The 27,463-nt window shown below is 39.2% G+C and overlaps 1 protein-coding gene across 4 annotated transcripts; it reads left to right on the top strand.

Annotated features, from left to right (window-relative positions):
• Positions 1 to 27,463, top strand: LOC148849654 (Protein kinase superfamily protein). Of its 4 annotated transcripts, none has more exons than XM_088952050.1 (9): positions 1 to 274; positions 554 to 943; positions 1,073 to 1,300; positions 8,397 to 8,732; positions 8,968 to 9,523; positions 9,813 to 9,999; positions 10,218 to 10,584; positions 26,905 to 27,054; positions 27,222 to 27,463. In XM_088952050.1, exons 1-8 carry the CDS (start codon positions 251 to 253, stop codon positions 27,019 to 27,021), a joined length of 2,205 nt encoding a protein of 734 aa, XP_088808176.1. In that variant the 5' UTR covers positions 1 to 250; the 3' UTR covers positions 27,022 to 27,054; positions 27,222 to 27,463. The 4 variants fall into 4 exon arrangements, with proteins under 4 accessions (XP_088808176.1, XP_088808175.1, XP_088808173.1 ...); XM_088952049.1 differs by lacking the exon at positions 27,222 to 27,463 and adding an exon at positions 27,144 to 27,206; XM_088952051.1 differs by having other exon boundaries at positions 142 to 274; positions 8,397 to 8,570.

Below are 27,463 nucleotides of genomic sequence, written 5' to 3'. Positions count from 1 at the left end.
CCAACAATCAACATATAGATAAAGTGAGATCTCTGAGAAAAGGCAATCGACTACCTGACTGCTAAACGCGCCCGACCTGATCAATTTAGCCACTCTCGATATAATGCGCAATCGACACAATTTATGAGATATAGGACTTATTTTATTTGAATTTCCTTTTAACAAAGCCACGCATCTTACGGGGAGCTACCAGTGGTCTTTGGAATTTACTCCTTACATTTTAATACGTGGCTTGGGATGAACCGATGAAATGCGTTATGTAATTAATAACTATGTATTTTTCTGCCCCACCCAAAAAACACTATGTATTATTTTGCCTTGAAAAAATAATCATGTATTTTAAAATTTTATCTGAAGTGTGGCGTGTGCCATTATATTGTCATTTTTGTGATTCCCCCGAGTGAGAGCAAGATTCCGCAGTCTGTGGTCTTGCAAACGAACTCATTGCAAACTGTTCTTTTTATTTTTTCCCTTTTTTTGGTAGGCAGTCTTTCAAACTGTTTTTCGTCCTCGTCCAAAAACGTAACTGTTTTTTCCTTCTCCTTGCACTCAGCCTCGCAGGTCGGTGTTTACCAGTACCGTTCGGGCGATGATAGTTCCTCCTCTACCATTATCATCGTCGTTGTCATCGGTTGGTTTTCTTCCAACGTCGCCGCCATTAGGGACCGCGGCGGTTTCGAGGTCAAGATGTCCATATAAGCTCAAAGCCAGAGTCCCACCCCAGTCGGCACTGGTGGAGGCTAGGCCGGTTCAAGCGGTGGGAGACAGAGGGGGCAATTATGTCATTCAGATATTGGAAGGGAATGGCTCTCTCTCGTCTTCTTCCAGTAAGGTTCGTGCCAACGACATGCAAGCCGAGGCCCGGGCCATGGCCCGCGCAGCCAATTCTTCCGTCTATAGCCCTGAACTTCTTGCCCAAAAATACGGTTCTCGCCCCATCAAGGTATTATCAATAATATCCCTCTACCAATTCTGTCATTTTGTTTTTCGTTGGAATTTTATTACACAAACCGTGCAAGATTGACGCAACGCAAGATGATCTTTGTTGTGTCTGTGCCAATTTCTTTGTCAGGCTTTGCGGAGGACACTAGAGATTTTGGTAAGCCTGGGTACCTTCGCCTTCAAACTGTCGCTGGATGAAAGGAATGGGCAGCTCGAACGGAACAAGCGTATGCGAGCTGCGGAGCTGAGAAGGATTTTCACGAGATTGGGCGCAACTTTTGTCAAAGTTGGTCAGGGCTTGTCAACTAGACCCGATATCTGCCCGCCTGAGTACCTAGAGGAGCTCTCTGAATTACAGGTTAGATCTCCCTTTCCAAATACTTCTGTGCCTTTTTCATGGTCCTCGATCTCTTAATATTGTAATTGTTTTTCTTTGCTATGCTATGCCCCAAAACTTGTTGGATAAAAGCTTCTACCACTGCATATTTTGTCTTATTGGAGAAATGCAAGAGTTAGAGGGCATAGTTGAGAATCTAGCCTGATCTTGGATATATTGGCCTGTAGAGGACAGATCTCTCAATGGGATATAATTAGTACCATTGAGTTTCACCGTAGTTAATTGAGAAGTCATGAAATCTGGTTGTACAACTACTATAGGTTTATTGTTACCATTTGATGAAGCCATGAGTGAGAAGAGATCAGTGATTTGTCACCTAGGCAAACTGTCAAACAGCTGGTATGCAACTACTGTAACACACCTTTTTCTGTAGGAAAAACACCAAGAATCATCAGCCCTCTACTTTAGAAACACTTGGGAAAGATTGCATACTTACCACAAGGCGTCACCACAACATAAACCACTACAAAATCACCACACATTGAGGAACACCTACCTCACAACTCGAAACATCACAAAGCTGCCATCTTCAAACTGCCGAATAGAGGGCTTTTATAAAAACACCACCAACTCACACAACAGTACAACTTGAGGCATTAAAGCCTCTTTTCCAAGTGGGTGATCAGTCCTCTTAAGTCATTTTCCTTTCCAACAAAGAAAAGAGAATATTCTATATTCTTAGGGCACAAAAAGTTGAGGCGTGAACAGTGTCGTGAATGATACAGTCGACCTCAAGGCTCTGATACCATGTTCCAACTTTAATAAAGTAAGAAAAGGTGATGAAAATGATAGAAGAAAGAAAGAGAAGAAGATAGGAAGAGAAAGGGAAGGGAAAGAGAAGATAAGGAGAAGAAAAGAGGGAAGACTAGAAAGGAAAAATCTGTTCACTTCTCCTTATTGTCGACCCAAGTTGTATTAACATTCTACTAAGGCTGAAATGACTACAATATCCTTAGGAAAAATATAGCAGATATAAGAGAGAAAGAATAGCATGAAAAAGACAATATTGCCCTTGTTAACTACTTCTAACAATTATGACAATTATAATATGACTTCCCGAACTCAAGTAATTTGGATTCTGAACCTCTTCCTATTTCTGATGCTTGTGTTGAATCTATTATTGAGCTTCCTAGTGTGGGTTCTAACATTGACCTCCCTATTGCAATTTGTAAAGCAAAAATGACATTTGCTAAATATCTTATCTCAAATATGATACATTATCACCCTCTTATTGTGCATACCTCTCTTTCATTGCTTTTGTTTTTATCCCTCGCAATGTTACTGAGGCAATCCAGTTCCCTCATTAGAAGGATTCTATGAACTAGGAAATGGAGGCACTTGAAAAAAACAGACATTGAAAATCATTTTTCTCTCAGAAGGCAAAGTTCCTATTAGATGTAAGTGGGTTTACAAAGTGAAGCATAAAGTCGATGGCTCAATTGAAAGGTATAAAGTTCGACTTGTGGCAAAAGCATGCACTCAGTCGTATGGCATTGATTACCAGGAAACCTTTGTCCCAGTAGCCAAAATGAACTCAATCCGAGTTATCATGTCTCTTGCTACCCACTATTCTTGGCCCTTGTATCAAATGGATATTAAGAATGCCTCCCTTAATGGTAACCTTCAAGAAGAAGTTTACATAGAACTTCCTCCATAAGTGAACATTCCTAGGAATGAAAGAAAGGTTTACTATTTGAAAAAAATCCCTTTATGGCCTTAAATAGTCCCATAGAGCTTGGTTTAACAGATTTAGAAAAGTTGTATTGGAAATTGGCTTCTCACAATCTCAAGATGACCATACCTTGTTTATCAGGAGAGTAAATGGAAAAGTGACTATGTTAATAGTACATGTCGATGATATTGTTATCACTGGGGAGGATATCTTTGGAATTGTTGAACTAAAGTATTTTCTTGCTACTATATTTGAAATTAAGGACCTTGGAAATCATCGATATTTCTTAGGGATTGAGGTCGAAAGGTCAAAGAGGGGCATTTATATTTCTTAGAGGAAATATGTCATTGATCTGCTTCAAGAGGTAGGAAAATTGGATTGTAAACCAGCTGAAACTCTGATTGATCCCAATCATAAGTTGGGTGTTGATGATAGAGATGTCCTTCCTAACAAAGTCATGTATCAAAGACTTGTTAGTCGCCTTCTCTACTTATGTCTGACTAGACCTAATATATCATATGTTGTAAATGTGGTCAACCAATATATGCATAAGCCTAGGTCATTTCAAATGCAAGTTGTGAATAGAATACTTGCCTATTTGAAGGGGTGTCCAATAAAAGGAATGTTGTATTCGAAACATTGGCATTTGAAGGTATAGGCCTATTGTGATGCTGACTAGGTAGGTTCTATTGACGATAAGTGGTCTACTTCTAACTATTGTATCTTGGTGCTGGTAATGGTGTATCTTGGAAAAGTAAGAAATAATCAGTTGTGGCTCAAACTAGTGCGGAGGTAGAGTATAGAGCTATGGCTCATGGGATTTCTGAATTGTTGTGTTTGAAGAACTTGTTGATAGAAATGGAAGTGCAGATTGATACTCCATTGATATTATATTGTGACAATCAAGCTTCCATAAACATAGCCCACAATCCTATTCAACATGATCATACAAAGCATATAGAGGTTAATTGACACTTCATTAAAGAAAGAGTTGCTAGTGGAGATATTTGTTTACCTTTTGTGAGGTCTGAAGATCAATTGGGTGATTGTCTTACTAAAGGTGTCCCCAAATCAATCTTGACAACAATTTGAACAATCTAGGCATTACAAACATCTATGCTCAACTTGAGGGGGAGTATAAGGGAATTTTTGTCCTTCTACACTTTTTGTATTAGGACACCTATTCAAGGGCCTCTTTGCAATTTTGCACAATATGTTAAGTGTAAGTTTTCTAGGTGTGAACAGTAACACACCCGATATTCTCAATACTCTAAACTGTAGCATGGTCATATAGGGGGCGATGAGAAGATTTAAGTGGCTAACCTCCAATTTAACAATTAGAGTCCAGTGGGAAAGGAGATCAGCTAATGGGATGCCAACCTTTCAGCCAAGCAAGGGGTGCATAGGGATCAATCATTTTGGGCTTAGTTGTAATTTTGCTTTTTTTTAGGCAACATCTCGCGCCTCTCTGTGGGAACTCTATTTTGTACCTTATGTTGGTTCATCTTAATTATTCTTAATAAATTACTTTATTACTTATAAAAAAAAAGAGAACATTCAATTTTCTTTCTTTTTTCTGAATTAATTCTAAAAAAGTCTATTGTTCTAATTTCATCTTGGTATTAGAGTAGTGATTTTCTTTCTCCTTCCTTTTCTCTGAACCTGTATACTCGAGGCTCAACAGAGTGTATGGAGGTTTGAGGTGTTGATCATCTTTGATTGGTGTTGCCCAATTACTAAAAGGCTTTTGGAGATTTCAAAGTTGGTTTTTGAAGCCTAGAAAGTGTCTTGGAGATTTCTTCCCAAAATCTAGGATAACTATAATAGTTTTTTTCTTGGCTTGAGGTAAGGAGTAAAGTGACTTTTTTTATCTGGCGCTTGATGGTTTGGAAGACCTCTATTATTGGCTTTAGGGTGCGGCAACCTTGGAACAGATTTTCAGGAAGGCTGCTAGGAGTGGAAGCTTTTTCTCTCCTTTACTCCTAATAGCTTAAGTGGATAGAACCTTTGTTTCAAGTTTAGTGTCAAGTTTCCAACTAAGGGACTGCTGTTTGGGATCTGTTTTGATTGCTTCTTATTTTTGGAGGTATTAAATTGAGTTTTAGTTTGAATGGTACAATTTGGAAGTGAGATGAAGTAGATTTTAGAATTTGGAATTGGTCCAGGGTCCGTTGATAACCTATTGAATGTTGTAACGACAATCAAACTAGATGGAACTAATTATCTTGCCCAGTCACTATCCATTCGCATCCATGTTTGCGGCAAGGGGAAGTCGGGCTATCTTAAAGGTCGTAAGAAGAAGCCAACAGAGACTGCTTCTGCCTACGAGAAGTGGATGTAGGAGAATTATATAGTTATTGGATGGTTGGTGAACTCCATGCTACCACACATCAGCCAGAACTATTTATGGATGGATTTAACCAAGGAAATCTAGAACAATATTGCTGAAATGTACTCCTAGAAAATGAATGTAGCCAAGGTGTATCAATTGAAGAATGATGTGAATAGTTTATGACACGGGGAGAAGCCATTGCCTAAATACTATTCACAGCTGAAGTCACTGTAGCAAAAAAATAGATCTATTGGAGATTATTATGTGGGAAAGTACTAAGGATGCAAAAACTTATAGGAAGTTGGTTGAGAGGAGTAGAGTGTTTGAATTCATAATCAGCCTCAATCTGGAGGTTGATATCATTAGACAAAATATACTAGAAAAAAACAAAGTAATTATCTTTCAAGACCATGTGACGGTTAGTAGTGGGGAGAGCAAACAAAAGATGTGTTAGACAATTTATACCCGTAGCTTCAATCAGATTGATGTATACTAAGATTTATGAATTAATAAAATCAGTTCATTATTGTTTCATGTTTGTGATTGGTAGTTTTATGTGAATTACCCCTTAAATTGGACATTCATGAGACTTATGTTGGTTAAAATATTCTCAGCCATTGGATAAATTTGGGGAGTTTATCCTAATAAGGTTGATATTGATGTACTCCTTAAATGGTGGAACAACTTGTCCCAGTTGTTAGGGTTAGACCCTAAGTACAATTTATGGGTGTTTATAAGAAACATTGAACATGGACCAATTTTTAGTTGTGCTTTGGATTGAAAGTTGCACTTAACCCTAGACTTGATAATGATATTGCACTAGGTTTTGGACCAGACTGCTTTTGATATTCAAACCAGTGAGATCCTCTTAGGGTCAAATACCTAGGTATGTTGGAGCAGTTCGAAATACTACCTTAGTAGGTGATCATTGTGATAGGATCAGCCCTTTGTTAGACAAAGAGAATATCAAGGTTAATACTCTCTCTAACGGAAACCTAAAACTGTTGGTAGTGGATTTCAACTTGTTTTTCAAAACATTTTTGCAAATTGCATTTATATTTATAATATATTATTTTTTGAAAAATGTTTTAATCTTGAGATCCATCTGAGCAAAGGGTGTGACACTACATATTACAGACAAGGAAGAGGTCCTCCCCTATGAGCAGTGTTTGAACATTTTGGGCTAAGAAGTTAAGAGCAAAAGGCCATTAAAGGGATGAAATCTAATGGGCTTTTCTTATGTTATTCCATTATCCTTGGGCTTCATAGGATGGCTGAAACCAAGGATCACTTCAACCTAAGTGTTGTGCCCATACTGAGCCTAATTCAATGGCTCAAGGGTTCACTTGAATTACTCAGTGAATTCAGCCCATGTGCTTTCTTACATGGTTTGAACCCATATGGACTAATATAAGACCTTTGTATGTCCCATGCCTAACATTTTTCAAGCCCAATAAGGCCTGCAACAGTTATGTTAATGAACCACTTAAATAATAGGCCTTAGCCCATTAACTAGTTAGATTAATCACATGACAGCTTAAATTGTCATGTGTATTGGGTTGAATGTAGGTATGGATTTCCATAATAACTAATGTAATTAGAGGCCTAACGAAATCAGATTTGGATAGTCTTAATTACATTAGAATTGGGATGTCTATAAAAGAGATAAGAGGTAGGGGCCAACATACACTTGTGTACCTCCTTGCACCTTGTTCTCTACTCTCTTATTACCCAAAAAACCCTAGTTCGACCTACCCTTTGAGAAGCATCAATTCTCTTGTTCTCTGCTGTATTTCCTTTGCAAAACATTAGAGAAATTAAGTGGTTACAACTGCACGTATCCAAGCAAGTTGGAATGGCAAATCAGTTGAGACTAGTTGCAAGATCAACCTCTTCAGATCAATTGCACCATGTTCAGTTGGGAGAACGTTTTGTGCTTGAATTTTGGACGTAAACCACCACTTTGGGAGCTGCATTCTTTGGTCTCTGTATCAGGTACACTCATAATATAATTTGAAGCCAAATCTGGTTCAATCCAATGCTAGATCGATCCTAGGAGAGTTTGATTCTCCAAAACTAGAGAATCTGATTCTTAGTGTTTGGGCTAAAAATTTTTTGAAATTTGGCCACTAAACCTAGCTTGGTTCAGCCTATATACTGATATAACAGTCCAAACAACAAACTGCAGCTTCAGGAGGCACCTATAAATCTCTTTGCTCATGCTGGAGTAAAGTCTAGAACTGCAGATGAGAAAAAGTTATCTGTAAATACTGCAAGAAGCTGAAGCACTGCATACCAAAGAAACTTGCTGGAAGTTGTATCCTCATCTCCTGCCAGCAAGATTTTTCTTTGAGCCTCTTTCTCCTTGTGTAAACAGAACTTCTTTTTCTAACTTTATTTCTTTTTTTTTTTTCTGAATTATTTCTCAAGAACTTACTGTTCTGATTTCATCTCCAAGGAATGGCCTAGCATGAGCATAAAAAGGATAATTTAGGATCCCTGACCATAAGAGTTTGGCAAAAGTCTTAATACCGGCTTCTAACCTGGCACAACCCTCTTTTATTTGGACTTGGGACTGGCAGTATAAGACCAGACCAAACTGGTGGAGCTCCTATATATCCTATTTATATGAAAATGAAAATTAACTTGGCATTTTCAAGTTTGATATAAGTGGTTGTTTACATGATCTTTGTTATTTTTGGTTCTTTTGTTTATATCATCTTTGGAGATGCAAAAAATATCCTTTCTACACTGAGGCATGTGATACACCCATATCCAATTATTTATGCTTATCTGCATTATGGTTTTAATTCTCAACTTGTTCACTTTCTATCTATATTTGTTCTCCACATGGAGTTAAGTTTATTACTTTAAAATGAAAAGAATTTTTATTTTCCCTTTGGAGTTCTACCTGAAGTTTATTATTTTCCCTTATGTAAAAATTGGTGTAATTTTTTGAAGTTTTTATGTACACTATACTGTTTATTGCAATTAAATGTATGATTAGCTCAAATGCTAAACACCTATCCTCCTTGTTACCTTCTATTGAGCAGGATGCTCTGCCAACATTTCCAAATGAAGAGGCATTTTCGTGCATTGAAAAGGAGTTGGGAATGCCACTTGAGTCCATTTACTCATCCATATCTCCTTCTCCAATCGCAGCAGCCAGTTTAGGCCAAGTGTATAAAGCTCAACTGAATTATTCTGGACAGGTTGTTGCTGTGAAGGTACAGAGACCTGGTATTGAAGAAGCTATAGGGTTGGACTTTTACTTGATAAGAGGCCTTGGGTTTCTAATAAATAAATATGTGGACATAATATCCAGTGATGTTGTTGCTCTTGTCGATGAATTTGCATGTAGAGTTTATCAAGAGCTTAATTATGTACAGGTTTGTGCCCTCCACAAAAGATATCATCCTTCAGCTTCGGGCATGTAATTATTACATTATATTTTTGGAGTTTTGACCATAAAGGAAAACAATTGTGTGTCAATTTAGTCATATCATTGATATTGTCAGTGGTCTATAGCGTTGGTTTCATATAGTTAGCAGAAATACTGGATTGCCATATTTGTAGAAATGGCTTTTGGCTATTTTGGATTTTAACTGTGTCAGGTCTGTGCAGGAGGGTCAGAATGCACGGAGGTTTAAAAAACTATATGCTGACAAAGAGGATGTGCTTGTCCCAGATGTCTTTTGGGATTACACCAGTGGGAAAGTACTAACAATGGAGTGGGTGGATGGTGTCAAATTAAATGAGCAAGAAGCCATTGAGAAGCAAGGTTTAAAGGTCTTGGATTTGGTCAATACAGGTATCCAATGCAGCCTTAGGCAGCTGCTTGAGTATGGTTATTTTCATGCAGATCCTCATCCTGGTAATCTCCTCGCAACTCCAGAGGGAAAACTTGCTTTTCTTGATTTTGGGATGATGAGTGAGACTCCAGAAGAAGCAAGATTTGCTATTATTGGTCATGTTGTTCACATGGTTAATCGGGATTATGAAGCTATGGCCCGTGATTACTATGCTTTGGATTTCTTATCTCCAGAGGTAGATGTTTCTCCAATTGTTCCAGCACTTCGAAACTTCTTTGATGATGCACTTAATTCTACTGTCAGTGAACTCAACTTTAAAACAATTGTGGATGGTTTGGGCGCTGTTTTGTATCAATATCCATTTAATGGTGAGTCTTAATTGTGACTTAACAATGACTTTCAGGGCTTATCCTGTTGGCTATTTTTTCAATTGGAGGCTATACTAGAACACTCAAACAAGAGACTAGAAGTATATGTTGACAAAGAGACTTGGGAATTTGTTCAAGTTATTAAGTCTTTGGTTTCCTCAAACACCTGAAAGGGACAGTAATACAAATATATAAGAAACTACAGTTTTTCATTGTATGTGTGCACACACATGTTTATGTTTTCATGGAGAATGATGTCAGATGGCTTAGTTCTTCATATTGCTTGCAGTCCCAGCATATTATGCCTTGATATTGAGGTCACTTACAGTACTGGAAGGCTTAGCTCTTTATGCTGACCCCGACTTTAAGGTGCTGGCTGCTTCATATCCATATTTTGCTAAAAGGCTACTCACTGATCCAAATCCATATCTTAGAGATGCTCTTATTGAGTTGCTGTTCAAGGATGGAAGATTTAGGCAAGTCTATTTAAACAAATGCCTTTTTTTCATTTTTCTTATTTTCTGTTTTTGTTTTCAGCACAACAGTGAGGGGTGGGGGCAAGAAGGGTGTCTTGGGGCTATTGCAGATTAATGTTTATGGCATCTTTTTGGCTTCCATGTTGTAACTTTTTCATGCTATACTGAAATCCTTTTTGCCGTAAATAAAATCTAATCCAATAAAAAACATAATGCAGGTGGAATAGGCTCGAAAACCTACTTGTTCAGGGAAGGAAGGACAGGGATTTTTCTGCCAAAGATGCCTTGCAACCTGTTTTGAAGCTATTACTAGGCCCAGGGGGTGAAGAGCTAAGAACTTTAGTTATTAAGGAGGCCATCCGTGTAGCTGAAGCTATTATTTTTGGCACAATGGTTGATACATATAGTTCCATCCCTAGTTTTATAAGGAGTTTAATGCTCAACAATAGTGCAGTTGGACTTAATGTTGTGAGTAGTAGTGAGCAGGAAAGCATGCTAGAACTTCGAGATCAAGTGTTCAGAATATGGGTGCTCTTGCAGTCGTCAAAGAATTTTGATCCAGCCCTTCTGCAACCTATCGTACAGGTAAGACGCACTCTAAGGTTTCTTTCTCTTTTCATTTCTTTGCTGAGCTTGAGTGGAGACAGTATTATAAAGTTAAGTTTCTTCAGGTACATAGAGGTTATTACCCAAATATTTCTTTAACCCCATTTTAAATGGGTGATCATCCAATTGATTTATTTCACATTTACATATATTTAAGTTTTACAACTTATTTCTCTCTCGTGTGAAAATTGCAAGTACTGTTCTTGGTTTATCTAGAGCCTATAATGCAATCTATTTTTGAAGAGAGCTGCAGAGAATAATGGAAGGCAGGGTAATGCTCTTTGAAGATTAGGGAGGAAAGGAGCTACAATATTCTTGGTTGGAGAAGCTATACAATGGTTGTAGGCAGTGATTTAAAAGGCGCGCTTGAGGTGTGCCTAGGCACACAGGCGAGGCGCATTTTGGGGTATGTGCCTTGCTCAGGTCCTAGGCATGCGCCTGATGCGCCTTTTTAAATTTTTGCACTTTTTTGCTGTTTTTTTTAGTCTAGCAGCTGGGTCCGGGGCCCCGACCCCCGACCACGCCCCTCAAGGCAAGCCCAAACAAGTCTATGTTAGGGTCTGAAATTCTTATTGCTCACATAAAATAATGATTCTATAACTTTCATTGCCTTTTAAGAAGATATTTTATTGCAATGAATGAATGAACAACATTAGAAAATAGGGGGTTCGCTCGCTCACCGAAGCTTCGAGAACCCCCTATTTGCTAATGTTGTCCATTCATTCATTGCAATAAAATATCTTCTTAAAAGGCAATGAAAGTTATAAAATCATTATTTTTTATCTGAGAAATAAGAATTTCAGACCCTAACATAGACTTGTTCGGGCTTGCCTCGAGGGGCGTGGTGCAAAGGCGACTCATAGAATAATGCATTATGTTTTACATCACATTAGCTACTTGAAGCAATGCAATTAAGGAGAAAAAGTGATTGTGGGTTTTACATGCTTAAAAATGCTTTATATGTTTGCTTTTATTTTTAAATTTTCATTTGAATATGCTTTACATATTATGTTTATGTAATTTAATTTTAGATAATAGGTTTTTTAAAACATTTATTTTAAAACTTAAGTTTATATTTTTTATTAACATTATGTTTAATATTTTTTTTTTGCATTTTTTTGATTTTTTTTTAAATTTTTAGCTTTTTTTGTAATTTTGCGCCTTTCTTAAAAAGACGTGCACCTCGCCTTGTGCCTCAGGCGCAAATTGGCCCTTGCGCCTTTTCTGTGCCTTACGCTTTTAAAACACTGGTTGTAGGGCTTCATAGATGGAGTAACTTTCTTGGTGAGAAAGCAAGGGTGGAAAAGCTCATTGTGTACTTCAAATCAGAAGTATGAGACAGTGCTTCAATTTAACAGGAAGAGATGGTGTGTAATTGTTACAAAAGTATTCAAGGAAGGTAAGAAAACAAATGATTTGTTTACTGGAGGGAAAGGAGTGCAAAGGATGGAAGATGGTTACAAAGAACATGCAACTTTACTTGGTCCATATGGACAAAGGACACTTGAGGAGGAGTAGAAGGAAGCTTCGGTAGATGGTGATTGCTTTCATGGAAGGGATGAAAACCTAGTCCCCATTAGAGGTGAGTCTGGTTCCAGTAATGGAGGTGAAGAGGAAAGGGAAATGGTGTTAGTAGCTAGCTCACAATGAACACAAAATGTCAATGGAGGTGGAGAAAGGGAACTAGGTCAAAAGATGTGTAATTACAGCAAAAGAAAAAGTAAATGATTAGTAGCCAGTGCTAGATTCAGTTATAGAAGAGCTCTAGATCAAAAACATGGCAGCTTTACTCCCTTTCTCTGAGAACAGAGCCATTGTAGACATCTATGATGAGGTGGTAGAGGTCTCAATGGTGAAAACAGGGGAAGGCTTGGCGTTGTTTGAGAGATGGAAGATGTCTTGTAATGAAATAGTTTTAAATAAATTGAGTAAAATGGTGAAAATGATGGGGATGCCATTCAATCTCTGGAAATGAGTCATTTTAGAAAAAAAAAATTGCAGAAGCTTTGGGAGGAACTCTAGAAGATTACAACTTGAAGACTTATTTTCAGTAAAGATTAAGCTCCTCAGGGTGAAACCGGAATGCATTCCTCACTCTTGTGACTTACTGATAGAGGGACGGTGGAGGAGAATATGGCTAGTGGCTGGAGTTGAAGCATTGCTCTAAAAGGGCTGTTGAAAGCTTGAAGACAAAGCTGAGCTTGCCAGTTGGTTCTCACATGGCAATAGGAGAATGGCTGAAGAGGAGAAGAGGAAGACCAGAATAAATATGAAGGGAAACAGTCCTATTCTGGGAGGAGTTGGATTCTTTGCATGAAGAGGAAGACATTCCGTGGTGTATAGCAGGAGATTTCAACGTCATAAGATTCAGTCAAGAGCACTCAAGGGGCAGAGCCTTAACTAGAAGCATGAGAAATTTTTCCAGATTCATTTCCAGACACAACTTGTGCGATCTTCCGTTCAAGAATGGACAGTTCACCTGGTCAAATATGCAGGAAAATAACATCAGTTGCAGACTTGACAGATTTATCCTTTTCAAGAATGAATAGAGAATTTTCCCAACTTATTCCAGGAAATCCGGCTTCGATGCACTTCTGATCACTGGCCCTTAATGCTGAATACAGAATTAATTATTAAAAGAAAATCCCAGATGTGATTCAGACCAATAAAATCAATAGAATATTTCAGAAAAAAGCAAAAGAAATCAGAGAAGAAGGAGACAGCAAGGAGGAAGATTGGAGAAGAAAGGAGAAGTTCGAATATCTCCTCTTTTCGCTACTCTAATCTTTTATTAAACTTACTTAAGTTACATAAATTACAAGGAGGCCCTTAAGTAGGCGTCCACATCAGCACTAAACTTATAAAATATAAATAAGAGCTTAAGAGCTAAAGGCCCAATAAGAAAACATAACATGAAAGAGCTAATAAGAAAGACACTTATCCCATTCGGCCCAGTCTCTCTACGCTCCCCCTCAAGCTGAGCATAGATATCTATCATGCCCAGCTTGCTTATATAATGAACCAGCTTTCCTTTAGGAACACCTTTTGTCAAAACATCAATCAACTGTTCTTTAGAAGCAACAAATGGTAGATAGACTTCTCCATCCTGAGGCAACTCTCTCTCATATAAAATGCCCGTCAACCTCAATGTGTTTAGTTCTATCATGTTGAACAGGATTGTGTGCAATGTTGATAATAGCCTGGTTGTCACAATATAACATCATTGGCTTCTCACAGTCTATACCCAATTCATCTAAAAGTGATCTCAACCACAAAAGTTTAGAAACTCCATGTGCCATTGCCCTGTATTCCGCTTCAGCTGAAGATCTTGCCACTACAGACTGTTTCTTACTCCTCCATGATACAATGTTCCCTGCTACCATAGCACAGTAACTTGAAGTAGACCTCCTATCATCAATACTTCCGGCCCAGTCAGTATCAGTGTATGCTTCCAGCTTCATGTGTCCATGCTTAGCAAACAAGATACCTTTCCCTGGCGTCCCTTTTAGATAGCACAGAACTCTCTCAGTAGCTGCTAAATGTGTATCTCTAGGAGAATGCATAAACTGGTTGATTACACTAATTGCATAGGAAATATCTAGTCAAGTCATGCAAAGGTAAAGTAACTTCCCAACCAGTCTCTGGAACACCCCCTTATCAAGCAACAATTCACCTTCAGTCGTTGACAACTTATGATTTAGGTCAATAGGAATAAAAACAGGTCGAGCCCCCAGTTTCCCAGTCTCTGCAAGGAGATCAATAACATACCATCCTTAGATCTGGCAACTTCAATTCCCAAGAAATATCAGAGTTCTCCCAAGTTTTTAATTTCAAACTCAGTGTTAAGAAAACTCTTGAGATGAACAACTTCTTGAGTATCATTTTTTGTAACCATAATATCATCAACATAGACAATCAGGAGGTTCACTAAGGAATCTCTCCTCTTAACAAACAAAGTATGATCCGACTGAGTCTGTATGTACCCAAAAGCAACAAGAGCAGCCCGAAATCTGTCAAACCAGGCTCTAGAAGACTGCTTAAGGCCATAAAGAGACTTCTTCAGTTTACAAACCTTTCTTTGCATATCCTAGCCATACACCCCTGGAGGTAAAGACATATAGATCTCTTCATCTAGGTCCCCATTCAAAAAGGCATTCTTTACATCAAACTGATGAAGAGGCCAGTCAAAAGCAGTAGCTAAAGATAGCAAAACTCGAACTGAAGTCATCTTAGCGAATGGGGCAAAAGTTTCTAAAGTGTCAATACCATACATCTGAGTATATCCTTTAGCAACCAAACGAGCATTATATCTCTCAACAGTACCATCAGAATGATACTTAATAGTGAACACCCACTTACAGCCAACCGGTTCCTTTCCCTCAGGCAAATCCACAATTTCCCAGGTATTGTTCTTATGCAAAGCATCTAGTTCAATCATCATAGAATCTCTCCATTCTGGTTTAGACAAGGCATTTGGGATAGACCGGGGAGTTACATGTTTGGAAACAGAGGCAAGAAAGGAATAGTAGGAAGGGGAAAGGTGGCTGTAGGACAGGTGTTTGGAAATACAATGAGCTGTGCATTTTTGTCTTTGCAAAGGGCAATAGGGAGATCAAGGTTAGGGAAGGTATTCGAAGTGGTAGAAGAGGGCTGACCTGTTATCTCAGTAGTGATGGGAGGAGCAAGAGGCACATCTGAAGGCGTGGAAACAACTTGCATGTCTCTAAGTCTTTATCTCTGGTACCACCTCTGGATAATAGGATGGGAAAGAAAAGGAGGATGAGTAGGAGGGGGAGGGGGAGCAGAGATAGATGACTCAACTGGAGAAGTACAGTTGGTGACTCAACTGGAGAAGTCCAATTCAATGGGAATTGGAAGAGGAACAGATGGTGACAATGCAAACAATTCGTCTGAATGCTCCCCCTCAGGAGAAGTTACCAAAGAAAGGGACTGACTCTACAAATGTGACATCTCTAGAAACAAAGCGAATGCCACGAACTGGGTCAAAATAGCAGTACCCCTTCTATGTGGAGGCATATCCCAAAAAGGCACACTTGTGTGCTTTAGGCTCAAACTTATGTCTTTGATGACTGTGGACATGGACATAGCAAGTGCACCCAAACACCCTGAGAGGAAGAGAAAACAAATCCTCATTTGGAAAAAGCAAGCTAAAGGGAGTTTTAAACCCCAAAACCCGAAAAGGCATTCAGTTTATCAAGTATGTAGCTGTAAGAATAGCATCACCCCAAAATTTAATAGGAGCATGGGAAGCAAAAAAAAGGCTTCTTGCAACCTCAACCACATGTCTGTTTTTCCTTTCCGCCACTCCATTTTGTTGAGGAGTGTAGGAGTAGGAACTCTGATGAATAACTCCGAAGGTATCAAAGTAGGAGGAGATACTCTTCTCAAAATATTCCTTTGCATTATCAGATTAGAATATTTTGATTTGAGTGTTAAACTGGGTAAGTATAAGTTCATGAAACTTTTGTACAATATTTGGTACTTCATCCCAGGATTTCAAAAGGTAAATCCATGTGTAACGAGAGAAATCATCAATGAAAAGAATGAAATATTTGTAGCCCCCCATAGCAGGTAAATGATATGACCCCCACACATCAGAGTGCACAATATGGAAAGGAGAAACAGATTTTTTATTACTCACTAAAAAATATTGTCTACAATGTTTAGCAAGTTCACATGACTCACAATGAAGGATCGATAAGGATATTCCCTTAAGCATTTCTGGAAACAAATGACTCAAAGTTGAAAAATGCAAATGACCAAATCTAAAATGACATACCATGACTCTATTAACTGACTATGATAAAACAAACTTCAAGGCAACTCCACTAGGTAATCCAGGACTTTGATCAGAGGCATCCAACAGGTATATCCCATTCGCCTCATGGTCACTCCCAATCGTCCTCTGAGAGTTGGTATGAATAAAAAAGGTTGGGTAGGGTAGGCTAGTCATATAGTTTGATGCACCAGAATCTATGATCCAAGGAATTCTATAATTACATGAGACTGTAGCATGATTTGTAGAAGCACGAATACCTGAATGGGCAAAGCAGATGTAGAGGAGGGGCCTGAGGAGCAAGATGCAATAGTAGACTCCAAGTGATTTATCAACTTCCCATATCTCTCAAATTCTGCCTTTACTGCTGCCAACTGTTCCACAACAGATTTTTCTTCACATTCAAATACTGTGGCAACATTTGCATTCTTGAGTTTTCCAGACTAACCACCCTTCTTAGAGCTGTTGTCGTTATGAAACCTCTCAGGAAGAAGATTTGGATGAAGCTTCCAACAAGAATCCATAGTATGTTTCGGCTTCTTGCAGTATTCACACATCACTTCCTTTTTCTCATTTAGCCCCTTTGGTTTTATTCCAACATGTGCAAAATGTTCTAGAGGAGGTGGGGTCTGTAGTTGTACCTGTCGCCTGCTCTCTTCATTGCTCACCATAGAGTATGCCTATGCAAGTGACACATCATCTTTGGCCAAGATATTCTGCCTTGTAATATCAAATTCAAGATTGAGTCCTGTAAGGAACTCAAACACCTTGTTTCTTTCCACAAATTTCCTGAAAGTTTCAGCATCTTTGGTGCTTTCCCATACAAATGCTTCCATAACATCCAACTCCTGCCATAGTGACTTCAACATCAAATAATAGACAACCACACTCTTCTCCCCCTGTCTTAAATTCTTTGCATCACTTTTTAGTTTGTAGGACCTTGCAACATTTAATTTCTAAGAGTATGTCTCTGTCACACCATCCTAAATCTCCTTGGCTAAAGTCATCCACAGGTGGTGTTGACTTATATGGGGCTGCATAGAATTTACCAACCACCCAATAACTGTGTATTTATCCAGCATCCATTTCTCATATGTAGGGTCAGACTCATCTGGCATCGCCTTACTACCTGTTAGAAACCCTAGTTTACCTCTACTACAGACATGGATCTTAATAGATTGTGCCCATGCCAGGTAATTTGTTCTGTCAAGTTTAATTGTAATCACTCCTGTCAAAATGGAATCTACAGGACCAACCCCCCAACACTAGGATCTGCTTCACCTCACTTCCAGATTGCTCCATCAATCAAACGAAAAAAAAAACAATGTTTTTAACCTTTATAGACCTAACTAAGGTCAGTCAAGCACTCAAAAGCCCCAAAACTAGGGTTTCACCGTACTTGGCCTCCAGGGAGAAGGAGAGAAGAGGTAGCCGCTCAAACTAGAGCTATCCAAACCACTTCCAACTGCAACCACCCACTTTTGGAGATAAAAAGGAAGTTAAAAGCTTGGGGAAAAGAAGAGTTCAAGGCCTTTGGAGATGAGAAAAGGGGAATTCTTTCGGAGTTGGAAGAGTTAGGTATAAGGGAACTGTTAGAGTTAGCCAAATAAGGGTAGATTAGTCAACTCACCTTGGTTAAGTTATGAGCTTATGTGGCAATCTTATTAGAGGTTCTCTGTCCCATACTTAAGTAGGGGCAGTTTGTCCTTGTACATTTAATTAGAGCCCAATCACTATTAAGAGGTCGACTGATAGGGTTTAGCTATCAGGTTCGACAGTTCTTTCATCTTCTTCTTCTTCTCCTCCTTCTCTTTCTTCTTCTCCTTACTGGTTCGGACTACTGTAGCAACAGTAGAAACATGGTATCAGAGCAAGGTTCGTGACCTGTTTCAGTTCGTGCTTCAGTTCTCTCCTTTTCTTCTCTGGGTTGTCAATGGAGAAAAGTGGTTCATCCCAGGCCTGAAACATCTCAGCTCTTCTTTTTTTTCTGGTGCGCAGAACCTCCTTTCCTAAGAAAGCAACTTCAGTAGTGAATGGTTGGCTGAATCTCTCAAATGAAGGTTGGTTATCTCTTCTCTTTGTGCTATTGGTATTTCTAGGTTGAAAATCTTCAAGAACTTGAGAGGACTGATCAAAACCTAGAGAACTAGGTTGGTTGTTGCCCTGGTTCTTGGAAAAATTCCAAGAACAGGCTGTGTTTATAGTGACCAAATGGTGTAAGGGCTGCTGCAGGTGGCCGGATGGTGTAGGGGCTACTGTAGGTGGCCGAATGGTGCAAGGTGTAATGCAATGGTACTAGTTGAGTTCTTGTTGGTCTTGCGGTGCCCTCTTAAAAGCGTTAAAGCAGGTTTGTATTGTGTGTGACAGCTATGGCTGTGTGGTGGTGCTTGTGATGCACAAACTCTGTTGAGTAGTTGTAAGAGAACTTGCATGTGGTTAGTAAGTGCTGAATTAATGTTGGTGTAGTCTGTGTTTTTTGTGAAATCAGTAGTGGTGTGGATAAGAACAAAGGCGTGTGTATCTATCATTGTGTTTAGGGGCTGCTGTAGGTTCTGGAACATCAAACTCTTGACAGCAGCACTTAGTTGGTGATTAGGAAGTCAGATTAGAGGCAGCATTGAAAGAGTATCATGGCAGCAATGGGAGATGGCTGTAGTGATAAGAAACCTAGTGTGGTGGTTTCCTCTGACTATCTAGGTGTACAGATGACCTCAATTAAATTGAGTGGTGAGAACTATGTTCCATGGGCCAAGTTAGTGGAAGTTTTTCTCAAAGCAAAGAGAAAAGTGAAGCATGTGAAAGAAGATAAACCATCGGCTGACTCTCCAGGGTTTGATGATTGAGAACAGGAGGATGCTCAAATCATGACATGGCTATGGAACAGTATGGAACCCAAAATAAGTGCCAACTTCATGTTCTTAAATACAGGTAAAGACATATGGGAACATGCCAAGAAGCTATATTTTGGGCAAGATAATACTACAAGGGTATATCAGTTCTATCAGGAGTACTTTGGTCTGCAACAAGGAAATAAAACCCTAGAAGAGTACTATGCCAGTATGAAGAACCTCATAAATGAACTCAATGTCTATCATCCTCTCACTCCAAATGTTAAGGTTCAGCAATAACAGAGGGAACAACTAGATGTCACAAGGTTCTTAGTGGGGTTGAAATCAGAGTATGAACCCGTTAGGGCCCAAATATTGGGGGGCTCTACCCTTCCTACACTTGAGGAAGTGTTTGCTCGGCTTCGCAGGATTTCTTTGGGACAGACAGAGAATCCCACACAGTCTGATAGATCAGCGTTTGTGACAGCCAGAGGAGGTGGACGTGGTACAAAAGGGGGAGGACATGCCTCCCGAGGAGGTCATGGTGGTTCCATATTTGGCCGTGGTGGTGGTCGTGACTCAGGGGGAGGCCGTGGCAAAGAAAAAGGCAGCTCTACAAGGAAGTGTACCCACTGTGGCAGGGAAGGACATTCGGTAAATTTTTGTTATGATCTCCATGGCTGCCCTCCCTCTAAATGGGCCAATCATGCTGTTGCTGGTGGGGTTGATGTCAGTGATAATCAACAGGCAGACCTAACTCCTTCCACATCTACATCTGTTTCCGGAAGGGAGATGGTGAGTGTACCGCGTGATGAGTATGAGCGGTTCCTTCAGTCCACTTCACAACACACTATTGCTACTCTTGCCCACTCAGGTATAGTTTGCCTGTCATCTAAAACCTCTCCTTGGATTATTGACTCTAGAGCCTCTGATCACATGACCGGGACTCAAGGTGTGTTCTCTTCTCTCTCTGAAACTTCCACATCTCAAATTGTTACCCTTGCCAATGGTTCTTCCTCTCCCATCTGTGGTGTTGGCAATGCTGACATGGCTTCTCTTTTTTTATCATTTGTTCTATATGTTCCTAAGTTTCCATTCAATCTTATGTCTGTTAGTAAATTAACCAAGACTCTTTAACTGTTCTGTTACTTTTTTGCCTTCCTCGTGTGTTTTTCAGGATCTCAGGACGGGGAAGAAGATTGGTGGGGGTATGAAGCTGGTGGATTGTATTATCTTGACGGTGGTGGATCGTCAATTGCACTTCAGACTTCACTCACTCCTCTACAGTGGCATTGTCGACTGGGACATCCTTCTCTCAAGGCACTCAAGATGCTAGTTCCGTCTTTGAGTCATTTGCCAGTGTTACAGTGTGAGTCGTGTCAGTTTGGGAAACATCATCGTGTTTCCTTCAGTCCTAGAGTTGAAAGTCGTATGTTGAGTCCTTTTGCTTTGGTTCATTCAGATGTTTGGGGCCCGATCAAAATAGTCTTATAATGGTTACAAGTATTTTGTCACTTTTATTGATGATTGTTCAAGAATGACATGGATTTATTTAATGAAAGAAAGGAGTGAATTATTTTCCATTTTTCAAAATTCCATGCTGAAATATGTACACAATTTGGTGTTTCAATCAAAGTTCTTCGTTCAGATAATGGTCGTGAATATTTTCTTACTTCCTTTCAATAGTATTTAGAACAGCATGGCATCATTCATCAAACCTCATGTGCATCCACTCCTCAACAAAATGGGGTGGCTGAACGGAAGAACCATCATCTCCTTGAAACGGCTCGGTCTATTCTTCATCATATGAGTATTCCTAAACGGTTTTGGTGATGTCGTACTTACTGCGTGTTTCCTCATTAATCGGATGCCCTCCTTTATTCTTCGTGGCCGGTCTCCCTTCTCTATCTTGTTCCCCACCTTGTCTCCCTTTCCATTAACACCTGGTATCTTTGGTTGTGTGTGCTTTGTTCACAATCTGAGTCCTAGAATAGACAAGTTGGATGCACACTCCATTAAGTGTGTCTTTCTTGGCTACTCTCGGACTCAAAAAGGGTACAAGTGTTACAATCCCATTACTCGGAAGTGCTATGTCTGTCCTGATGTTACCTTTTTTGAGTCTGTTCCCTTCTTCTCAGGAATTGAAGCATCTTCGTCTCCACCTTTACTTCCTCTTCCTCTTCTGGTCAGTGATCCCGTTCCGGGTGTTCCTGTTGGAGTTGACTCGTCACCTCATCCAGTGTAGATCCCTACTGAACAACCACCAATTCGGCAAGTGTATACACGTCGAACGACACCGACCCCTCCTCCAGCTTCTACCTTGTCTGCGGATCCTGTCGTTGCTCCTGTTGCTGAACCCTCAGGACTTGATCTACCCATTGCCTTATGGAAAGGTAAACGTAGTTCTACTCTCCATTCCATTTCCAATTTTGTTTCAGTATCTCGCATTTCCGCCTCACATCGCCAGTTTGTTTCACTATTGTCATCTATTTCCATACCTAACAATGTCCAAAAGGCTCTTAGTTCACCTGGGTGGAGGCAGGTAATGGAGGAGGAACTCTTTGCTCTTCAGCATACTCACACATGGGAACTCACTACTCTTCCTCCTAGTAAGCATGTTGTGGGTTGTAAATGGGTGTATACTATTAAATACTTGCCAGATGGTAGTGTGGAGCGTCTGAAAGCCAGACTTGTTGCTAAAGGTTATTCACAGTTGTATGGAGTGGACTATATGGAGACCTTCTCTCCAGTGGCTAAGATTAGCTCTGTCCGTGTGTTAATTTCCTTGGCAGTTATGTATGATTGGCCCCTATTTCAATTTGACATAAAAAATGCCTTCCTTCATGGTGATCTTGTAGAGGAGGTATATATGGAGCAGCCACCTGGGTTTGTTGCTCAGGGGGAGGCTGGTAAGGTGTGCAAACTGAAAAAGGAAATTTATGGGTTGAAACAATCGCCTCGTGCTTGGTTCAGGAAGTTTAGTGAAGTGGTGAAGAATTTTGGAATGAAACAATGCCAGGTTGATCACTCATTGTTCAACTATGACTCAGAAACTGGAAAGATTTTATTAGTGGTCTATGTGGATGATATTGTCATAACTGGCAATGACAAATTGGGGATCGACAAACTAAAGGTCTTTCTGCAAAATCATTTTCAAACAAAAGACCTTGAGACATTGAAGTATTTCTTGGGTGTAGAAGTTGCTAGATCAAGACAAGGTGTAAACCTGTGCCAAAGAAAATATGTTCTCGATCTATTGGATGAAACAGGACTGTTAGGTGCAAAACCGGTTGAAACTCCTATGGAACCAAATGTTAAGTTGAGCAATGATACAGGGGAAATATTTGATGATCCTGGAAGGTATAGCGACTAGTGGGGAAGATGAACTATTTGACTATCACGAGACCGGACATCTCCTTTGCAGTCAGTGTGGTGAGCCAATTTATGCAGAACCCTCGTATATCTCACTGGGATGCGGTTCTTAGAATTGTAAGATATCTGAAGGGAGCTCTGGGCCGTGGGTTATTGTATAAACCAGGAGGAAAACTTAAAGTAGTTGGGTACATGGATGCAGATTGGGCGGGCTGTGTCTGATAGAAGATCTGTTATAGGTTACTGCACATTTCTTGGAGGAAATCTTGTGACGTGGAAGAGTAAAAAGCAGACGTTTGTGGCTAGAAGCAGTGCTAAAGTCGAGTACAAAGCCATGGCACACACTACATGTGAATTAGTGTGGTTGAGGAATCTCCTACAAGAAATCAGGTTCCACATGGATAAATCTATGAAGTTGTACTGTGACAATCAAGTTGCGCTCCATATCTCATCCAATCCTATTTTTCATGAGAAAACAAAGCATATAGAGATTGATTGCCACTTTGTGAGGGAGAAGGTTCTTACTGGAGAGATAAGCACAGAACATGTAGGCTCAGGTGATCAGTGGGCAGATTTGTTTACAAAAGCCTTAAGCTCAAGGAGAGTGAACTATATATGTAACAAGCTGGGATTATATAACATATATTCTCCAGCTTGAGGGGGAGTGTTAGAGTTAGCCGAATAAGGGTAGATTAGTCAACTCACCTTGGTTAAGTTATGAGCTTATGTGGCAGTCTTATTAGAGGTTCTCTGTCCCATACTTAAGTAGGGGCAGTTTACTCCTTGTACATTTAATTAGAGCCTAATCACTATTAAGAGGTCGACTGATAGGGTTTAGCTATTAGGTTCCACAGTTCTTTCCTCTTCTTCTTCTTCTTCTCTTTCTTCTTCTCCTTACTGGTTCGGACTACTGTAGCAACAGTAGAAACAGGAACAAAATGGTTCCCTAGATAACTCAGGCTGAGTAAGTAGAGCCGACTTGAGGAAATTGTGGAAGAAGGTATTTATAAAAGATGAAACTTATTGGAGGCAGAGATCGAGAGTGAGATGGCTAAAGGAAGGAGACAATAATTCAAGATTCTTCCATGTTTACACTTCAGGAAGGCACAACAAAAATTTCATCTCAAAATTGAAAGTGGACCAAAGGGAAGTGGAGAATGTTGAGGAGATGACAGAAGCTTTTCTTTCCTTCTTCAGAAGGCTATACTCTAAGGAGAGAACTTGCAGCCATCTCTTGAGGAGTTGGAAGGCTCGACCCTGATTAGACGTCCAAGTCATCTACCACATGAGAGCCATCAGATCAGGTTCAAAGGTCTATCAGTTGATGATATGTTAAGAGGATGGGCAACAGTAACTAGCTTTGCCCATAGAAAAAATAATTATCAATACCTCTTGGGTAGCTCCATAGATGTGATGATTGAAAATGAATTTTGATGGGTGCCACCTCGGCAATCTGGGGCCTTCACATATAGGGGGTGTTAGAAATTACCATGTACATATTGTCATGAGTTGGGGAAAGGAACTCCTTAACAGCTGAGATTCATGCATTTCTTCAAGGCTTGGAAATAGCCTACTCACAAGGATGGTCCAATCTGATTGTAGTAGGTGACTGCAAATTGGTCCTTAGCCGGATGGAGAAGAATGAGGGCCTTTGGGTACTCTGATGGGTGATTAGAGAAACTATGCCTTTGGCAACCAATTTGAACTACTAATTCATATGGATACCTTGCTCAGCTAATACAATAGCAGATGACATTGTAAGAGATGGAGAAACCAAGGACCAGCTTTTGTAGGGGGCAAGCCACAGTAAGAAACTTTGGGAGAGAATAACTGAATAAAGATAACCAATTTGGCTTTGTGCCAAGGAGATCAACCATGGAAGCTATATTTCTTTTGAGACTATTGATAGAAAAGTTCAGAGAGAAGAAGAAAGATCTTCATATGGTGTTCATTGGTCTCGAAAAGGCATATAATAGAATTTCTATAGAGATAATATGATGGATCTTGGAAAAGAAAGGAGTTAAAAGTAGGTATATAGACCTAATTAAGGATACTTATAAGGGGACAACAACCAATATTAGAACACCAGTTGGAAAGACCAGACTTTGCAATTATTATGGGTCTTCACCAAAGTTCAGCACTTAGCCCTTATCTATTTGTACTGATTATAGATGAATTCACTAAGCATATTCAGGAGGAAGTTCCATGGTGCATATTATTTGCCATGACATTGTTTTAATTGATGAAACCAATGAAGGATTAAATGCAAAGTTAAGCTTATTGAAAAATACCTTAGAAACAAGAGGTTTTAAAATAAGTAGGAGTAAAGCAAAGACATGTAAATTTGGTAATAATGGGAGTGCAAATGGGGATACAGTTAGGATTGGAGACCAAGAGATAACTCAATGTGACCATTTCTGATGCCTTAGTTCAATAATTCATAACAAGGGAGAGATTGAGGAGAATGTCATATAAAGAATTAGAGCAAGATGGGAAAAATGAAGGGGTGTATCTGGACTTTTATGTGATAGGTGGATACCACTTGGATTAAAAGGAAAATTCTATAAAACAGTGGTACAACCTACTATGTTGTACAGATTAAGTGTTGGGTAGTCAAGAAACAACATGTCTAGAAAATGAGTGTGGTAGAAATGGGAATGCTAAGATGGATGAGTGGAAAAACTGGAAAGGATAGGATTAAGAATGAGGTCATCAATAGGAACCTAAGAGTAGCCCTGATAGGTAGGGGTGGCAACGAGCCAAGCTTTTCACAAACTATTCGAGCTCGGCTTGGCTCGGTTTAAACCGAGCTTGTACCCAATTTACAAGCTTGTTTGTTAATCAAGCCGAGCTCGAGCCTAATAAAGCTCGGCTCGTGAGGCTCGCAAGCCTAATCAAGCTTCTACATGTGTACATACATACATACGTACATATAATATTTATATAAAATGTATTTATATATAATATTTTTATTTATATATATAATAATATAATAACTAATTATTATAATTATTAATTTTTTTAAATATCAAATAAAAAATAAATGTTTTATATATAATTTTTTTTTACTTTTATAAAGCATTTGACTCATAGTTGAGCTCGAGCTTATGAACTTTTGACTTGAGCTCAAGTCTTTAGCTTGAACCACGCTCAAGCTCCGAGCCTCATACTCTCTTGGTGAGACGAGCTCAAATAGCTAACTATTCGACTCAATTCAGCTTGAATCCACCCCTATCAATAGATAATAAAATGAGAGAGTATACTAAAATGGTTTGTCATGTGAGAGCTCTAGTTAGAAAAAAGTGATTAGTTATAATTGAAGGAGCTAGGGATAGACCAAAAAGGACATGGGTAATAGTAAGAAAATGACTGGCAATTGGGTTGGATGGTTCGTGTTCAGGTTCGGGTTGAGTCAAGACACTTTGGGTTGATTTCGGGTCGGGAAATGCTAGACCCTAACCCTAAATGTTTGGGTTGACTCATGGGTCAATTTAGGTCATCGAAAAAATAACTGAAATTTTAAAAAATACAAAAAATGCCAAAATTAAAGGAATTAACCTTAAAATTCCAAAAATAAAATAAAAAACTTGAACATTTAACAATTCAAAGAGTAAACACTAAATGGTAAAGATTAAAGAGTGGAAATTTCTAACAATGCATAAATAGTCCCAATTAGGCCTAACAATCAGGTTAGCGGGTTGACCCATAACCCAACCCAACCCAGTTTTTCCAGGTCTAGTAATTCTCAAATTCAGGTAGCTAAATATGAGACCCTAACCCTGTTTTTTCGTGGTAGGTTGGGTTTGCAGGTTGGGTCAACTTTTTGCCAGGTCTATCAGGCATTAATAATTTAATACTAGTGGCTTTAAATAGAATTAATTGGAGAAACAAGATTCATGTAGCCGACCCCATCTAGTTGGGATAAGGCATGGATGATGATGATGATGATGATATTGTCTTCTCTGTATTCCAGATAAATGCATGCCTGATCATGTTGTCTTCTCTTATACCTCATAACTAGTATAATTCATGGTTACTGATAAAAAAAATGCCTGATCTTGCTAGATCGGAAATCAAATTAAGCTCCTCCTTGGAGCAATCTCACTTTGGAGTAAAAATGGAAACATAATATCTGTAATCTCACTGAGGTATTGAACAAGATTCCATGACTAAAAGTATCTATCATTAACCCACTAATGAAGATTTGATATTTTCTTCAAGTTACGGAACCAATATGCTGACCATATTCAGCATTGGAACATGTATTGTATTAGGCTTGCTGATGTAGCATGCAATGACCAGGTCCTTCAAGAGCCAGAAGCTCGCAATCTTGGTGGGCGTGTTGTTGGAGGGATTAGTCAACGTCTTGCAGCACGATTATTACAACAGGTTCTTCGAGTTCCAACTTCAGCCTCATAATGGTTGTAGGCTATCATTTGAAAAGCCGAAAAGGTAATACACGAATTCTTTTTAAGCAAATGTCTCATCTGTTTATCAATATTTGATGTTAAAGTATTTAGTTCTGTAGTGTTAACTTGCAGAGAGATTTCCAGTCATGTTATTGCATAATTTCCAGATAAAACCAATAAATGCTAATTTCTATATATGGTCTGATGAAGCTTTGGGAATTAAGGTGGTGTTCGACAACACGTTTGTTTTTGTTTTTGAAGTTGATTTTCGCATATATGGCGCATTCCAGATTAAACCAATAAATGACCTTTTCCAAATAAAGTTCAGGACGCCTGTACACATTTATTTCAATGTATCATACCATACGCCATTGGTGACAATCTCCTGTCTAAAATTATTTTAGTGCTTAAGTGGATGTTTTCTAATATATGGGATTTTTTTTATGATCAAA

This window comes from Nelumbo lutea, chromosome 6, assembly GCF_056320005.1.
Source record: "Nelumbo lutea isolate HS-2025 chromosome 6, American lotus-T2T, whole genome shotgun sequence".
Classification (NCBI taxonomy): Eukaryota; Viridiplantae; Streptophyta; class Magnoliopsida; order Proteales; family Nelumbonaceae; genus Nelumbo; species Nelumbo lutea.
This window is presented reverse-complemented; position numbering and strand designations above follow the sequence as displayed.

Bases quoted from the DNA above. Each gene is read 5' to 3' on its own strand.
- LOC148849654 (XM_088952050.1), top strand. From the start codon at position 251: ATGCGTTATGTAATTAATAACTAT. The intron at 275-553 runs GTATTTTTCTGC...CCTTGCACTCAG, and splicing joins GTTATGTAATTAATAACTAT to CCTCGCAGGTCGGTGTTTAC. The intron at 10,585-26,904 runs GTAAGACGCACT...TGCAATGACCAG, and splicing joins TTCTGCAACCTATCGTACAG to GTCCTTCAAGAGCCAGAAGC.